A 19,494-nucleotide genomic window follows, 5' to 3' on the forward strand; every position below is an offset into this window, starting at 1 on the left:
AACCAAAACCTATCCTCAAATATTAATTTGTTAATTCTGACAAACAATACATATCGTTCTCCGTAACGTTCTATTTCTCGCGTATATACGTTCGTTTGCGTGAGTACAGTCTAACACTTTGAGACATATTTTTGCGATTTTATCCATTTTCTGGTCAACTGGAACATTCACATCATACACACTGACAGAAAACATGCAGCCAATTACCATTACTATTTATTACAAATATAAATTATTTCTGTACCTCACTGTTTCCACTCCATGAACACTGCAGCTTTCCTGGACCTCTTACAGGAAGTTACACCAGTATGGAGTAGGTCTGCTCTCTTTGAAGCACTTTGTTGAATACATAAGTCGGTGTGAATTTTGGAAAAGTTATTTAAAAATATATTCACCCAAATATATATATAGGCCTACACGGTCCGGCCAGGTCTTCCAATTTCTTCCCACAGTCACAAATGACTAGGGAATCAGCCAACTGCATTGACTCCAAAGCCAGGGATTTTGTGACACACTTAGGATCGTCTGAATTTAGAAATACCATCTTATATATATATATATATATCTGACACCAACACACAAAATACTTTGTCCGACTCGATGGCTGAACTGTCAGCGTACTGGCCTTCGGTTCAGAGGGTCCCGGGTTCCATTCCCGGCCGGGTCGGGGATTATAACGTTAATTGGTTAATTCCAATGGCACGGGGGCTGGTGTAGGTGTTGTCTTCATCATCATTTCATCCTCATCACGACGCGCAGGTCGCCTACGGGAGTCAAATAGAAAGACCTGCACCTGGCGAGCCGAAGCACTAAAAGCCATACGACATTTCACTTCATTTCATGGATACTTTAAGCCCCCTCGATTTAGGAAATTCAGATATCTTACTTCTGGAGACAGTTCATAAATAAGATCTGAATCTGTCAGAAGATAAGATTTACATAAATCACACTGCTGTTTGATACTCATATTTTTTTTTCTGTTTGCTTTTCGTCGCACCGACACAGATAGGTCTTATGGTGAGGATGGGACAGGAAAGGTCTAGGAATGGGAAGGAAGCGGCCTTGGCCTTAATTAAGGTAGAGCCCCAGCATTTGCCTGGCGTGAAAATGGGAAACCACGGAAAACCATCTTCAGGGCTGCCGACAGTGGGGTTCGAACCCATTGTCTGCCGAATACTGGATACTGACCGCAGTTAAGCGAATGCAGCTTTCGAGCTCGGTGATACTCATAAATAAGACTTGCATTTTCAAATACACCAAATTCAGATAAGCCGTAGGTCTGATTACATAAAAATATAGGGCCTACCTAATGTTACCCATGTTTATGACATAATAAAAAAAATTAACTCACCATCTGGACGGGGCACTCTTATTTCTTTCAGGATGTGTTTTCACACAACTGTGTTGTGATTAACTATTAAATTCTCCCTGGGAATAGCCTTCTTCCATAACATAACTCGTTCTTCATCAGAAGGAAACACTAATACCGGAGTGTACTCTCCTTGTTTATAATTAGCTTTGCAGCCAGGCACACAACAACTCTTAGGCATGGTGATTTCCCTCACTGATCATCTTAATTTAAGTATATACAATTCGTGGTTAATAATAAAACACAGAATGTACTAACTCAATTAATTTTACACTATAAATATAACTTTACACAAATAAACTACGAAATTAAAACACTGAAGAACGATCTTCGTAACCTATAGCTTCACATAAATACACGCTCACACTAAGTTTTCTTCACTAATTAACGACTTTCCACTTAATAATGCAGTCGATGACGACTCATTCTCACATATATCTGAGTGAACACGTGGCCATCGTTAAAAATTTCAATAAAACTGCGAAAATCTATGTTTAACTCTACTAACTCAAGTGCTAACTTCCCCCCTAACGATCAGCTGATTGCTTTCCCGCGCTCGTTACAGTACGGCCGGGACACCACGAAGGCAGTGCCTGTTTAGAGTCATTTGACCGGATCAGCAATGGAACGAATTAAGTCCCATCTAGCGGTGAGAATGAGAAATTTCCCGGCTGCCGAAGCCTGTCGCACTCCTCTGGGGCAATGATTAGTGACTGACAAATGAAATGATATTTGAGAGAGTTGCTGGAATGAAAGACAGCAGGGAAAACCGGAGTACCCGGAGAAAAACCGGTCCAGCACAAATCTCATATGGAGTGACCGGGATTTGAACCACTAAACCCAGCGGTGAGAGGTTGGCGCGCTGCCACCTGACTCGCGGAGGCTTCTATTTTCTTAACTTTACGTTTAAATATAAACCATATACTCATCACAAGCTGAATACACAAATCAACGCCTTTTATAATGAATTTTAAGGCTTATCTCACCTAAAAACTCACTAACTTACCTTTTTCCTTCACAGTTTCCATATACGTTTGTGTTGTTAAACAGTGGAGGGCTAACACGAAGTCTAGCGGTGACTCTGGAACTAGAACGTATTTCGCGCTGTGTAAACTTCCATGCGGAGGTAACTGTGTTACATATTCCACCGTTTGTATTCGAATTATAGTCCGGCCTGTCAGAGGCTCAGAGCAAGGTATTGATTAGATTGGATATTTCCAGGTTGCAATTCCACCTTCATTAGCACCATCTCTTACAGAATTATCGGCGTTCTCTAGTGCGGATGTTATTAATGAAAATAATAATTCAAAGAAAAATGATATATTTATGGAAAAACCGATATATTATTCGATAAATCGAATCTAAATTTCGATATCGATATACCGATAAATCGAAAGGAAAATATCGGTATTTCATAAAAACCGATAAATCGTTGCCATCTCTAGCCATGACGTCCACATCAGTCTCTCTGTCAATACACAAGTGCAGATCTGTGAAACAATTGTTCATTGAAGTGATTATTTATATCTGTGTTGCGTATGTATTTTTTATGCTATGGTAACAAAGTGGAATCGTGTTGCTGTCAAAGTGGTTTATTGAAATCTTTTGTGGCTAATTGCAGAGTTGGTGTTTCTACTAAAAAACTAAATCTATATTTCTAGAGCAAGCTGTGAAAGTCCTCATAGAAAAACACTGAAGACTTTGAAAAAGTAGACAAAGCTCCTTACCTTTGCAAGAAAAATTTAAAATGTTAGCCAAGTTGTTAGGGGAGAAATGAAAATACTTTTGCACAACCTCTGGGTGGAGACAGGTTTGAAAATAGATATGGCATTCAGTAATTACATTTATGTGGAGGAAAGTTATCTGCAGAGCCAGGCGCGGTTGATGTTTACACCCAAGGCTACACTTCTTCTTTTTCTACCGCTTTTCCCACACCTGTGGGGTCGCGGGTGCGAACTGTGTCGCACATGTGGATTTGCCCTTGTTTTACGGCCGGATGCCCTTCCTGACGCCAACCCTATATGGAGGTATGTAATCACCATTGCGTGTTTCTGTGGTGGTTGGTAGTGTAGTGTGTTGTATGAATATGAAGAGGAAAGTGTTGGGACAAACACAAACACCCAGTCCCCGGGCCAGAAGAATTAATCAGAGGCAATTAAAATCCCTGACTGGCTGCAAATCGAACCCAGGACCCTCTGAACCGATGGCCTCAACGCTGACCATTCAGCCAATGAGTCGGACACACCCAAGGCTACACTAAGGACCAAATTTACAATACCGATGAAACGGGTGTTAACAAGAAACGTCGGATCCAGGATACAAAATGAAAAAATTGTTTAGCATCGGATGCTTTTTACACATACAGACTGATCCCAGTGTGCATCGATAAGTTTCAGAAACCTCAAGCCATGAAGGATGTTGCCCAAGGTGCCCTACCAATTTCGTATAGAGCTCAAAATGTGCTTGGATGTCATCTGAACTCTTTACCAAATGGTTTAGTGATCAGTTTGTACCAAAAGTTGTAAATATTTTCACTGAAACAGGTCAGTCTTCAAAAGCGATAGTATTTATTGACAATGCGCCTATGCATCCTTGCAAGTTAAATTGTGACTGTACTGTCGTGCGTTTCCTTTCCCCAAATGTAACTACTCTAATTCTGCCACTCCATCAGAGAGTAATAGAGACATTCAAACAGTTCTACCTTGGGCTATTGTTGACAACCATCCTGCAAGATAGTGACTTGCAAAAAAAAAAAAAAAAAAAAAAAAAAAAAAAAAAAAAAAAAAAAAAAAAAAAAAACGACTGAAGTACTGAAGTGTATAGGATACTTAATTTATTGGTGTGCACAGTCATGAGTTAATGTGAAATCAGAAACTCTTCAAAAGTGCTGAAGAAAACTTGATGCACTTGAAGGACTCGACTAAGCCATTCAGTTTGTCGCCAATCACAATTACAACCCCATTACTGCTTTTTTCATTATTTCCAGACCTACTGTGAAATATTTGCTAATTAAGTAGGTGTCTTTTAAATCAGACTGTTTGAATGATCTGACGATTGATAGTGATTGATAGTGACAGAAGACGATGGTTCTGAGCACTAGCGGTAAGCCCAAGTTAAGAGTTTGTCTTTTAAATAACCTACTACAGTTTCTGATGCCTTGCTTTTTAAAGTGTGAAAGTTAAGTGATCATTGTACCAGCTGTAGCCTAATGTATATTGTACATTAATACCTTTTCTTTTTAAGCAACACACATAACTATAGTTTATACATATGTTATTTTAGGTTGCCCTAAGATTTGTTGAACAATGCAGTGAGTCAACCCTGGCTGATATCCTCCTAATGAAAAGATGGCAGGACGTTGCTGCTTGAAAATGTTGGAAAAGACTCAAAAAACAAAGAAAAATTACTGAGTTTTGAATGAGTAATTCCTACCAAGTATATATTGATGTATTATAATCCTAAAAATGTAATTTTAAATTTCATAAAGAACATAAGTGTTGCCTACAAAGAGAGTTTTGAATTTGTTTGGCCTTTAAAACATTTTAGAATTACGTACTGTAATTAGATAAAATATAGTACTGTAATAGAAAATCATGACATTCTGGCTTACCAAAGAAATCTTTACCCAAAACGGCTTTCCCCCCCCCCTACCCCTTTAGTTCCAGTTAATCAAGGTTGTACTGTTATTGGAAGTGGCTTGCATTTGAGGCTTAATGCTATGATGCAATCACTAACCGGTTCGTAACCTTTCACTAGGCCATTCAGTTTGTCGCTGATCACAATTGCAACTCCATTACTGCTTTTTTCATTTCCAGCTATGAAATACAAATGTATTTGTTAATTGAATAGGCGTCATTTAGGTCAGACTCTTCAACTAGTCAGTGTTGAAGCCTTTGGTTCAGAGGGTCTTCAGTTCGATTCCCAGCCAGGTCAGTGTATTGAATTGCATTTGGTTAATTCCTCTTATTCAGAGACTGGGTGTGTTTGTTCCAATACTCTCCTCTTCATATTCACACAACACATCACACTGCCAACCACCATGGTGAGACACAATAGTGAATACGTACATCCCAACACATTGGCTTGGCATCACAAAGGACATCCAATCGTAAAACAAGACCAGGTTTGCGTGTACGACAGTGCACACCTGTGACACTATCTATGTGCGGGAAAAGCAGAGGAGGAAGGAGAACAGATGTTGTTCAACAACAGGGAATTTTGTATGAACATTTAAATTTCCTCGCTTGCTGTCCATGGATTTTTTAGATTTAATGCCCTTCCTTGATTCATATTTCTTTGTTTCAGAGAATGGAGTTCAGCCCTCTGAAGAACAAGTTCAGACTTTGGTTGAAATGGGTTTTGAACGTGCACGAGTATTGAGTGCCTTGCGTAATTCAAACAATGACATTCACAGTGCTACCAATCTTTTACTTCATGAATCATGAACAAAGATATAAGCTATGCAGAAGAAAGTGTTGGTAGGTTGTGTATTTTGAACTTTGCACAAAGCAAAAAATACATTTTTTTAAACTTGTAAAGTACTACAGGTGCTGTTAAAGTGTTCACTTTGCAACGATACATGTGCGACGTGTGTGAGAGAATGTACTATATTGTGGTGAGCCTATATCTTCCTTCTAACTTGTTCTTCTGTTAGAAGCAGTGTGACTTGTATTTCAAAACTTTTTGGTGATGAAATGTACTCTTGAGGGCTGCAGATGATATGAATTACTAGAGTAATTGGTGTTTAGTGTTGCAGTGGAAGTTATTTTGTGTCTAAACTTCACAACACAAAGGTTTTACACGTGACAAGATTCTAATACTGCAACCTTGCAGTGTCGGTGATTTTTGTGGTAATTCTGAAAAGAGGACCATCACATTATACGTGTTCCCCCCTCTTTCTGCCCATTTCATGTAATACTTGAAAATGAGAGGAACTGTTTTCAAAGTCTGAAACTGAATAAAAATTTCAGTATAGTTTGGTGTTATTCTTTGCAACTTGAACTGTTCCAAGCAGTTCGTAAACTGTTAGTTTAAAGTTAAAGTAATAAAGAAAGAATACTGCCTCTGAATACAAAATTTGTTAAACAGTTTTGTACTTGACATTTCATATAGATTTTGATTAGTTGTTGGAACTTTTTCAGTGAGATATATGATAGATTTTGTCTGCTAACTCTACATACACAGATTTTGTGAATGATTTTGGGTAAAAATTGGTAGGCACTGATAATTAAACTTACGGTAAGTAGTTAATGAGAACCTACTATTAAATTAATATTTTCAGCTATCATCTCACACAAGACAAATGACAGTGAAGAACTTCCTATTTATCTGTAAAACAAACAGTATATAAAATATGTTCTTACCATTTAAGAAAACATTCAGAATTGTATGACTACAGTGGTTGAGTAGTTGAAATTGTTTTATTTTTCCTCAGTCATAGACTTCTCTTTTGAGAAGTTGCATTGCTATATGATGCATAAAATGACATTTTCAATCAAAAATCTCACTGAACAAAATAAATTGATCAGAAACTGTATAAACTGTAAAGTGCAATGTAAATCGAGTTCAAGTAGGCAGTTTTATTTTATTCTTCTATTAATGTGGCTTTCATAGCCGTGTGATTGAGAGTAATAAATGGGAGCGTGCTCGTAAGTTCAAAATGTGGTATTGTATGTTAAATTTCGGAAAGACAAAAACAAATGTACTGTTTGTAATATTTTGTTGCACTTTATCACTATATACCCTCTGTAGTGTTGAAACTTAATCTTCATATTTCCCTTCTTTTTACTGAAGGTGTTTTTGCTAAATTAAAGTCAATTTATGTCCAGTCTTACATATTATTTAAAATATGGGTTTGATGATGAATATCATCGAAGCTTGATTTTAAATACAGGCTCTTATTTGCTTCCTCTCATAAATATCTGTGTTTGTGGGCATCATGTTTCATTTCATGGAATATGTATTTATGTGAGTTCACTGATTAGGTAAAAATATGGAGTTTTAAACCTTTCCTTGTTGCTCTGAATTCATAACTAATAATATTTAAAATTTGTTAAAGATTAGATTTGTATGATTAATTGTTGTTCAGAAAATAAGTTTGGTGGATTTGTAAACTGTCACAGCTAGAAACTTGAAAATTCAGCTTTGTCAAATCCTTTCTAGATGTTCACTGTTAAATTATTTGTTTTAATTTAAGTTTATAAAAGCTTTTAATCACTTTCAGCTGGCAAACCTGCAAAACTTATTTATTGAATGTCTCAAATATCATATCAGTAATTGTTTTTGTTATTTATGTGTTGTATATTTATTAATTGTATTTTTTTATTCTAAATTATTTGTACTTAACTTATCCTCTTCTATATATATATATTTTTTTTTTTTTCCACAGAAGGCTGAGTCGGACAGTCATAAAAATCTTTATTACTGTTGAGCCTAATAATTTGTTACAGAGAAGCTTATTGAAAAAAAATACAAGAGAAATTGGATAAACTTCATTTTACATTGAGGGCTGAAAAAAAAGAAATTTATATTAGTAAAAAAAATTAGATTAGCTAGGAGAATATATGGTTCTAATTTACACTGAAGTAAAGAATAATAATATGGACTTGGTTTGCTATTTTTATGAAGTTCAGCTACAAATCTGTCTTGTTATTACAGGAATTATCTATTCCTAAAGATTTCATGATTACATTATTTTGCTCATGTGAATATTTATAATGAATTGAGCATATATAAAAAAACAAAATTGGACCCAACAAAAGCATGTAATTTTGAATGTTTGCAATTCTTGGTATCACAAGAGAGGAGGAAATATCGATAGAAATAGTTTAGATACAGGTGCTCGGCAATAAGAAGTAGCAAAGTAAGGAACTTCATTAGGTCAAGCATGATACATGAGGACTCGGACAGGAAATCTCTATTCTTGTAGTCTTGGCATCTTTTACCTTTCATGGGTCTATCAAAATATATTTATTTCAATAAATATGAAGGAGAATAATTTTAAACAAATACGTGTTTACATTTGTTTCTTTTGGTGCAAAGCTCATTCATGTTTTTCCAGAACAGTTTGTAGTATGAGGTCCTTTGCATCCTACGTTACTTCCATTAGTTCAGTGATGTTCTGCCAAGCAGCAAATTATTGCAGATCATTTGAATTTTTGTGGTTATAAGTATGCTTCGTTGGCATGTTGTGTTTGCAGTATTTAATATTATTGATCAAGGAAATTTGGAATGAGTGATATAATACATGATTGGCTTAACATGATGTGTTGAAATTGGCCTGATTTTAAATACTGGTAATGTGTGGATTACACCCAACATTAGTAAACTGCATTATTTGTGCAGTTTTAACAGATTTTATTTACTGTTCTTGATTATATTGTTCCGTGTCCTAGTTTATAATTCTGTGGACCTTAGTAATTGCTTGTCCGTATGGAGTTCATTAAGTGATTGGTTCATAAACTCATCTGCACATCTGTTTAACATGTTAATTTCGAAGGTACCAAAGTTTCGTTTTGCACACATTTTCTGCATACAAACAGTAGTTTATATTGCAAGTTAAATTTTCTATCAATAAGTTTTTCTGAAGATTTATTGTATCATAGCCATAGTTGTTTTAGATTCTTTTATAGATCATTTACATGCTTCTGAGCAATGCTAGTCAGGTTTCTTTTTTTTTGTAGGAAGTCTTCCCTAAGGATATAGAATGTGTTTCTCTGAGGAGGGATTGCATAAAGAAATAGTATAGTTCAAACATAGGACCATCTCAAACATTATTCTAAAACTTGATGTGATTGCTACTTGCTATAAAAGATGACTGTAATGCATGTTTATTATGTGCCTTTGTTTTGTTAGTTTAATAAAATAATTAATTTGTCTAAGAGATTAAGTTGTGAATAGTTTTCATCTTTCATTCACTGTGGAAACTAATGTGGGAAATTAGACACTTCAGATGAGGTACACCTTTCAGATTGCAGTTCTATGAAATGGATGTAAGAATTTAATACCCTCTCTTAAGTAATGTTCTGTAACATCTTGCTTTCAAATGTTATGCATGACAGCACTAGTTGCACTCATGACCTTCCATGTCTCTTACCTCAACTAGGAAGCCTTCCTCCCATTCATGCAGTCCATACTTTACCAATTTTGTACTTGCATAGTTGCTCATAATATGGTTTGGAACATCACATATTGACATCACTTCAGTTTGTGCCAAGTGCAAATTCTTGCCGTTTATAACATGGTTACTGTCTTAAGGTACAGTATTTGTATTTATCAGGAAGTTACTGAATGGAATTAATAGTAAGTGATTCAAATGAGATGGAGAGAATTTTGGACTGCCAGCAAAATTGTTGCTTGCAGTTATTATCTTAGATTCTCAGTCAAATCCAACTTTGGCATAATTGTTTGTTGTTTCTATAACATTTACATATTTTAATTTTCAGTGCCTTTGAAGGAACTACCTGTTCTTGAAATGCCTCGTGTTTAAACAATGATCAGTCAAATGCTCAAGATGATGTCCTCTCATTAATTTGTCTTTCTTGCAATGTGGGGAAAATATTTCGGGTTAAATTTGAAAATGAAACAAAGAGCAACTCGTTTACCCAGTGGATGGGGTTTATTTCTGTTAACATTCAATATTCTTGGAAATAGCAAACAATCATGTTGTGATCTAGATATTTATAGAAAAGACTGGCTTTTTTCCTTTATGCCACTACTTTTAACATTATTTAGTGGTATATATAACTTTCTCCTTTTTTTCTTTTTACTCATAACTAATGTAACATGGTTGGTACCTGTTCTAGTTCCTTACTTGATAAATGTTGATTCTGGGAATTCTAAAAGTGGTTATATTAGGATTTAAAATGTGATGCATGGCTTCTGACAATCGTAGGAAACTGCATGTATTTATAGGTGCAATTGAGGAATTACAGTATGTTACACACATTCCTTTTTGCTTTAACACTTGGGAGAATTGATGTGTTCCTTTTGTAGGTACCAAGGCAGTTTCAACAATATTTTGGTTCTTTCCCCATAACAAAGAACATATTTTGATGGAACTTTGGTTTTTCTACAATTTTATGCATATTTCTTTAAAAAACGAGAGCTACCTAATGCATTACAGTTCATGCATATGCAAATATCACACAAGAAAGTCATGCAAAAGTGTTAGTATTACAGTATAATTACACTTTATTTCAGTATGCATGATAATTCTACGAATAGCTTTCTTGCTATATCATAGACAGAGTACCAGCATTGTTATCCATAGATCGCTAGATAATTCTAGGTAAGTGGAGAGTACAGAAAAAATGGTGGCTCTCAATCTCATACATTTGAAAGAAACCTTGGTCGTAAATTAGTGAGAAATATTTTATGCTAGATTTCTTGGTTTCTCCAGTCCATAGTAGTGGAATTCAATTTAGTGGTACTGTTTGGAGTACAAACTAGTCTCATGTCCTTGTGGAAATCGGTAACTGATTCGGTAGATTATATTAACTGTGTGTGATGCTGTGACAAGCCTCAGTGACCATTTTCCATCCACTACAACTTTCTGCTCTGTACTTCGGTAGTTTTATCATAATCCTTAGAATTTTCACTGGCCAAAACTGTGTTCGATTGTGCGTTTCTCACTTGCAGATCCTTTCTGTTAATAATCTTGACCATAATGGCCCGTATTAGGTCCATATTGACTTAATCACAGTAAATATAGACATGAATGATCTGCCTAGTGAATACAATGTTAAAAAAATATACATATTTACCTTTCACATTTACATTATATCTAGTACATGTTTCGAGAATATGCACATTCTCTTCTTCAGCTGGTTAAGTTAAAATTAGTGTATACAATAAGACCTAGTGAAAATGGGGGCCCCCCTTTAAGAAATCTAAAACTATGACAAGTACAATGTAACATGTAAATAATTGATGGATGGTGGCATAGAATTAAATTCCATCTTGTCATATACAATAAAACACAGTAGTAGTGATGTGACGAGTCGAATATTTCAACTCATTTAACTCGAGTCAAACATGTATTCGAGTCATCTCGAGTGACTTTCTGTTGTAACTCGAGTAAAGAAATCGACGGATGTCCAGATGAATCATGGACGACTGCGATATGACCTCACTCGCTGACGCGCTCCCGAGTTGTCCGAGTCAGAGACACGAACTCGCCCGAATCATCGCGAGTGAGATCGAGTGCTTTCTGTTCATTGACGGATCGATTTTTAATAAATGCTAGGAAGTGAACTCAAGTTCAACTATCGAGTATTCATTCAATTATAAAAATAATAGTTGTTGCATGCCATCTCATTCGCAAGACATAGCGATGGTTGCCAACTCAAGTTGGCAGAGTTTCCGAATACGAGTTACTTGAGTTGACGAAATATTCGACTCGTAATTTGCTACATGAGGGCAAAGAAACGAAATGTCCCGAATAGCCCCGAGTTTTATTCTTTGGCCGGTTCCTAACCTAAGCAAGAAACACGTTACTGTATTAACTTTATTTTTACAAATTATTAAGACTTCTTCCTTTAGCTTTAGTGTGTTGTATTACAAAATTAGTTTTCTATACGCAGGGTTGAGACTATTATTTCATTTATGTTTGAGAAGAACTCTGTATTTCTGTCTTCTTATTTATTAATGCTTTCTTCAACTGACAGCCAATGCTAATTTAATAAGTATGTGATTTCTGGTAGAAAATGCATTACTGTACTACTACAAATACAATTGTCTTTGTTTTCATGTCTCAAATGTGCAACTCGCACAGTCATAACAAAGATTCCAGTAAACTCTGCGCATACAGAAAGCACTCGAGTTCCCTCACTCGCCTCTATTACTAGACATAACGATGGCCTCGGCATCTCGTCTCGCCCCCTCTGCCCGACTCGTCAATTCGAGTCAACATCTCCTTAGGAGGTGTGAGGTGTTGTTCGAGTTTCCTTACTCGCTCCTTTCACGAGATATTGCGATTGTTTCGCTCTCCCTGCCCTACCCGATCGACTCGTCAACTCGAGTTGGTAGTGTTGACAAAGTATTCGACTCGTCACATTGCTACACAGTAGGATGATGTCTATATGAATAAGATGTTGAGCACCGAGTCCTGTTGTGATGTGACGTCACTGTGTCCTTGGTGTTCCAATACTTTCTTGTAAAATTCAAGTAGGGTGATATTAAGAATAATATAAAACGATATAAAACTTAGTTGTCAAGCCGATATCCTCCGTTAATATGTGTTTATGCAACCAAGTTGAGATGAACTTTATATGGTCTGTAAGAAGGAAAAGTAAAATAGAAACTGTAACTGCAAGATTGTAACATAAACAAAATGAGAATACAACTCGTAAAAATTATTAAAACTTACCAGTGTTATAATATAAGTGGTGTACAAGGCTGTCATGTGACTGGCAAAGGGATATAAAAGCAACTGAATTTGTTTGACGACTGATTGCAGAGTTGCAGTGGGAGGGGCAGCGGATGGAAAGAGGGGTGGAGAGTACCGTCACTGATGTTAACGTCATGCTTCCCCCCTTACGCACTTTCCCTCATTCTCTTTTGCCCTCTTTCTAGAATATTGGGTCAACCAATTTAAACAACTCATTATCCTCTGCCATGTGCTCATTAAGGATATTTTCACTCAAATTTTTGTAACTTGTAAATTTCTAACTTCTTAAGGGCATTCATTTGTTTGCCTTTATATAACAGGTGTAATAAAACCATGTCCTGTTCAATATTAGTGAAATTATGATTGTTTTCGTGCATATGTTTGCACATGGCAGGGGATAAAGAGTAAGGTCATGAATAAACCAAACACTTTACTTGTAGATAAGAAAGAAAAGAAGAACTTTGCTACATTCACTTATATTAATAAACAATCATACGGCTTGTTTTAAACTCTTTAGGAAACACAATATCCATGTATCCTTTAGAAGAGATGATGATGATGATGATGATAATAATAAAATTTTGTTCAATTCAAATGGCGTAAACACCAGTAGTATTTTCAGTAAGTCGGGAGTATACAAATTGTCCTGTCAAGACTGCGAAAAAAAGTACGTAGAACAGTCGGGAAGAGGTGTGTTGGTACGTTATAAAGAGCATGTGAATGCACAAAGTTATTCTAGATACTCTGCCATGTGCGAACATATGCACGAAAGCAATCGTCATTTCACTAATATTGAATGGGATATGGTTTTTATTACACCCGTTAAATAAAGGTAAACAAATGAATGCCCTTGAGAAGTTAGAAATTTACAAGTTACAAAAATTTGATAGTGAAAATAGCCATGAGCACATGGCGGAGGATAATCGGTTGTTTAAATTGGTGACCCAGTATTCTAGAAAGAGGGCAAAAGAGAACAAGGGAAAGCGCGTAAGGGGTGAAGCATGGCGATTTCATCAGTGACGGTACTCTCCACCCCTCTTTCCATCCGCCGCGCCTCCCACTGCAACTCCGCAATCAGTCATCGAACTACTTCAGTTGCTTTTATATCCCTTTGCCAGTTGCATGATAGCCTTGCGCACCACGTATATTATAACATTGGTTAGTTTTAATAATTTTTGTGAGTTGTATTCTCATTTTGTTTGTTACAGTCTTGCAGTTTGTTTCTATTTTACTTTTCCTTCTTACAGACCATATAAAGTTAATATCAACCTGGCTGCATAAACACATATTAACGGAGGGTATCGGCTTGACAGCAAGGTTTTATTGCAAGCTGTCCACTTCATGGTCGTATCGATGAGTATAATCAACAAATTAATCTAAAATCTATTGATTAGGTGGCTTTTTAGATTAATTTGTTGAGCAAGGTTTTATATCATTTTATATTCTTAATATCACCTGACTTGAATTTTACAAGAAAGTATTGGAACACCAAGGACACAGTGACGTCACATCACAACAGGACTTAGTGCTCAACATTTTATTCATATAGACACCATCCTACTGTGTTTTATTGTATATGACAAGATGGAATTTAATTCTATGCCACCATCCATCAATTTTGAATATGTTACATTGTACTTGTCATAGTTTTAGATTTCTGAAAGGGGGCCCCCATTTTCACTAGGTCTTACCGTATGCACTTAACCAGCTGAAGAAGAGAATGTGCATATTCTCGAAGCATGTACTAGATGTAATGTAAATGTGAAAGGTAATGGTTTATTTTTAACACATTGTATTGACTAGGCAGATCATCCATGTCTATATTTACTGCAGATCCTTTCATAGTCTATTGCTCTATGCAGATGTTGACAGCTTAATAGGCCCATCTTACATAAAACATGCAGCCTGTAACTTATGAGGAAACTTTTCACTGTGTAATGTTCATATTGGACCAGAGTTTTTCTCATGCAAGTGTTCCAGTTTTTTTTTTTTTTAATATCTCACAGCAGTATGGGGCTCTGGTTTCACTTCCATATGCGGTAGTAATGTTGAGACAATGCCACCTTGGTACATCAGTTTGGTGCAAATTCTCAGATGTTTATTCAGGAAGAGACATCCAAAATTACGTAGACAGCATGGGTTCTGTTTTCTACATCCTTCTGATGTACTGTACGTTAAGAAGTGATCTACTTGTTTCCAAGGTGTATTTCAAATGATATCAAAATCTGAAAAAGTAGTTCTAGGGGCAGGTTGTGCATGAAGGCCTACTTTGTTTAGTATACTGAGTGTTGACATCAGGCCAAATAGTTTGTATTCACTCTTAAAATAGCAACTCTTCAGGGAAATTGACTGCACAGTATTATCATCCACATACTGTATTTGTTATCCAGGTGAAACTTATAATTTATGTTTTACTTCCTTTCAGTTGCTCTTCTATGGATTAATAGTCCTCTATGATGATCGGAAGTGTATGGTAACACAATCAGCCAGTACGCTGTAGGTTGTTTGGTAAACAGGAGTAGTCAGCTAAAGAGTGGGATAAATGCAGGCTGTGAAACATGTTTAACGTAATTATTTTTTTCTGTGTTGTACATATTATATGCTTAATCTCAAAGGGTGAGAAGGTGAGATGATTTTCTTTGGCTATACTGCTTAAGGAGTAATTTACAAGAATTTTAATGAACAGCCTTAAAATTGATATGGGAAAGGTAATCTAAGATATTCCAATCACTGACTGTAGTTGTATTGTCTCAGTGTGTAAACATATGAAAGAAGGGAAATTAAGCAAGAAAATGCAAATAAGTACAGCTCACTGAGTATATTTCACTGAAATTACATATTCTATACTTTTCTCTTTCAAGCTTGAGATATGGTATTAAACTCGTGAGATACTGCTGAAATTGGTATAAAATGGAAAATTGTATGAAAAATGTTTCTGTTTAATTCTGATTACAAGATTGTTTTCTGCGATAATTTCATTTTATCTTATCAGTATTTACAAGTGGTAGATATCCTATTAGGTCTAACTGCTGTGATTTCACCCTGGAAAATCATAAGAGGAGCAGGATCAAGAATCTGTTGTTTTTAATAGAGATGAGTGAGTCAGTACCAGGCGTGGTGGGTCTATGCATGGCTTGCTAGCCAGGCGAACACCATCTATAAAATGAAAGATCAACAAATGACTACATAATATTACGGCATGTAAATTATTTATTTAATATCGTATAATATATTATAACAACAATAAAGCCTCATTCTCTTATGCATGAATATCACTTGAAGTGACGAAAACTTCACATCTGTCAAATGATTAAAAGATTTATAACATGTAATATGATTAAAATATGCCAACAGTGCGCTCGCTCGCTTGCTCTATTTGCCATTTCACAGAGGCAAACATGAGGAGCTTGAATTCAGTCGGTGCGTGCTTGCGTATTCGATGCACTCGGTAAAACAGCAGAAAGCTGTCATTGCTGAGAAGTAGGCTCGCGTGTTTGCCCCAGTCGAGAGGCTAACTTACCAGTAATGACCTGCAGTGTTCAGTGGTGATTATTATGAGCGTGTCTTCTGCCTCCAATGGCTTTATTGTTGCTGAAGGGAGATTCCGTTATGGTGGCAGACGAATGCTGCTGTGTCACTGAGGAGTTATTAAAACATTAATTCTCTAGCTGAACTATTGCTGCTAAGATACAAATCGTAGATATGGGAGACCCACTCTCATTATATCAGCTAGTGTATGGTAACAGAAAGAATAGGTGAAGTGCGTCGTTTTAATGATTCCTGGTACACAAATGATGGCTGAAGGAAATAGTGTTTCTAGTATTGCTGGCCTGGTCTTTTATTTTCAACAGGTCTTCTGATGCTTAAACCCATTCTGACATCATGCACACAAATCCCTTTGCAGTACGGACTCCAACTGCTGCGTGTATGAAGAGGAGTGGAATGGTCCATCAACTGGAACATTCTGTTCTCCAGGATGTTGAAACTCGCTTCAGTTCAAAATTTATACATTTGCTATCACTAAAATCTGGAAGTACTTGCAATGAGTGCTATAAAAGGAAAATGAGAAAATCCCAAATAAGTCTCAAATAAAAACTGTAAAAGAAAAGGTCTATTTGGACTGCAAAATTAGACTGCTCCAATAGTTTAATCTAACTATATCCACAGCTTTTCCTATAGTGTCTGCCTTGTCTCTGAGCTTTGGGTTATGAGCCTGGATTATGTTACAGACACACTTTGATGAAAAATCCACAGCCTGTTTTCAGTCATTCGACCGGGTCAGGGATGGCATGAATGAACCCCCATCTAGCGGTGAGGATAGGAATTGTGCCGGCTGCCAAAGCCTGTCGCACTACTCTGGGGCAATGATTAATGAATGACAGATGAAATGATATTGGAGAGTGTTGCTGGAATTAATTATGACAGGGAAAACCGGAGTCCCCGGAGAAAAACCTGTCCCACCTCCGCTTTGTCCAGCACAAGTCTCAACATGGAGTGACCGGGATTTGAACCTCGGAACCCAGCGGTGAGAGGCCAGCGCGCTGCTGCCTGAGCCACGGAGGATCTAGAGACACTTTGATATATAAGTTAATTTGGAAATAAGTGTTATGTCCTTTTGTTACATGCATATCCACTACGCAAGAGAGACTAGACCGTACTCCACATTTCCCAGGTTGGGTATGCAGGCAAAACTGCTGCACCAGGGCTGGCAATACAAGCTTACTGTACTCTCCTGTTGAGTGGGTTGAGCCAGAGCAGAAATAGTTTTTGTTCATGACTAGTACTTAACCAGTTGTAGTTGGACTGAAAGCCTTTGAATAAGATGAATGGGAATATGACTATTTCAAACACAATGGTTTCCATCCTGTTATTGGTAGGAGAATAAGTTTTTAACTGTACTGATCAATGAAAATGTTTTATAATTTCCTACTGTTCAACCAAGTTAGTTATTTTGCACATAATCTTCCAGTTAAAAATTACCTAGTTGTACAAAAGGAACCACTAGAGTTGTGGTATGATGGAGCAGTAGCTGTTAAGAAAAAAATTGTTGTTAAGGGTTGACAGAACAATTAGGACAAGGTTCACTAATGTTATTTAATATTGTCTTCTAAATTCTAAATACTTACCGGTGATGAACAGTGTATTGGAGTGTTAGAAATCATCTGAGTCATCATTTTAATTATTCATCTCCAGTTTCCTGGGTGTGGTTCACAAGCAATCACCATTTGGTCATAAAGTTTCTGTTCCTTCATACCCTCCCACTTCACTCCCTGCTTCTTGATCTCACAGCTACCCTTTGATACCAGTAAGCTTGCCAGGCTGAATGGCTGCGCTGGCCTTCTGTCCCAAACTTGGCTCAGTCCGGTGGTATTTGAAGGTGCTCAAATACACCAGCCTCGTGTTGGTAGAATTACTGGCATGTAAAATAACTCCTGTGGGACTAAATTCTGGCACCTCAGCATCTCCCAAAAATTGTAAAAGTAGTCTGACCTAAAGCCATGATTATTATTATTATTATTATTATTATTATTATTATTATTATTGCCAGCTTCCTTCCTATTCACTTCGTTAGGAGTGTTAGAAATACGTGTTGATATTCCTAATGAAGTATCATCCTGGTTTACTTATTTCTACTTAACTTAAATGTGTGCACATGACAAATAGATGGATAAATTTCAGTTCAATATAGTGCACTGCATTGCATACATGCATTAATGGTTCTGCAAACCCCTTTTGCAGATGTTCTAAACTTTTATGGTGTTTAAAACTTCAGTTTGACATTATCAGGATAAAATACAATTTGTATGGTATTAGCAAATTTGGGACCAGAATTGTTGCTTTTATTGGACAGTCAAATTTTCCCAATTGTACTGTGAATCATTCTGATTTGATGATTTTTCCTCAAATGTCAAAAGCCATGTATTACGGTGAAATGTATGTTTTATTTCTTTCATTACACTATTTTCCTATATTTTGAGAGAGGGAGAGAATGTGCGAGGGAATTTGTGAGTGAATGTGTGTAAATTTAAAAAAATCATTTCAATCCTTTGGAATATTTAAAACTCCACAAATGATTGGACTTCTTGCATGGAAAATTGTTAAAGGTTTGGCTGTGGTACTGGAACAAAATTGCATGTTCTAGAACCTAGACTGAGTTTGCAGTGTCCTTATTTAACTTTTTCTTCATAGAAAGTAATGCAGGTTGCGTGGAAATCATGTTACATTGTAATCATGGAAACATTTTTGTTTAAATGTTCTTAAAAAATGTTTCTAGTGCATTCATTCATCCATTCATGCATCCATTCATTCATTCAAAATGAGAAATATTTTTCTATCCATTTTAAAGTTCCATCTTGTGCTTCTCCCCATTCATTTGGAACTATCAGGGTATTCATGGATGGCTTACCCCACTATTCAGAATTAACACATTTTACATTGAGGGCCAACGTACCACACCTGTCAAACCTTCTCATTTAATTTACTCTTTCTATATACTGGATTATAAATTGTTCCATTTTATACATTCAAGTCTTCATGCCTGTTGAGATCTCTGATGTCTCCTATACTATTATCATTATGTAATAAAAATATATATTGTATGAGTGAAATTGTTTCTAAAAATAAATAGACATGTTATTCTGTTCTTTTCTGCAGTTGTCATTTAGAACTTAGCTCAAACCCAGTATTCTGCCCAGAATCGGTGTATTGGAGATGGATGGGCCTTCCTCATCATTGG

General features: G+C 36.3%; 1 protein-coding gene across 1 annotated transcript in view; it reads left to right on the forward strand.

Moving 5' to 3' along the window:
- LOC136876966 (ubiquitin-associated domain-containing protein 2) overlaps nt 1-9,253 on the forward strand; it is an 86,120-nt gene extending 76,867 nt beyond the window's left edge. The window contains exon 8 of the mRNA XM_067150736.2: nt 5,675-9,253. Coding sequence (XP_067006837.1) covers nt 5,675-5,814 — 140 coding nt within the window. The 3' untranslated portion in view covers nt 5,815-9,253. The remainder of the gene's footprint in view (nt 1-5,674) is intronic.
- Nucleotides 9,254-19,494: the final 10,241 nt, after the last annotated feature.

The sequence above is a fragment of the Anabrus simplex genome, chromosome 7 (assembly GCF_040414725.1).
Source record: "Anabrus simplex isolate iqAnaSimp1 chromosome 7, ASM4041472v1, whole genome shotgun sequence".
Classification (NCBI taxonomy): Eukaryota; Metazoa; Arthropoda; class Insecta; order Orthoptera; family Tettigoniidae; genus Anabrus; species Anabrus simplex.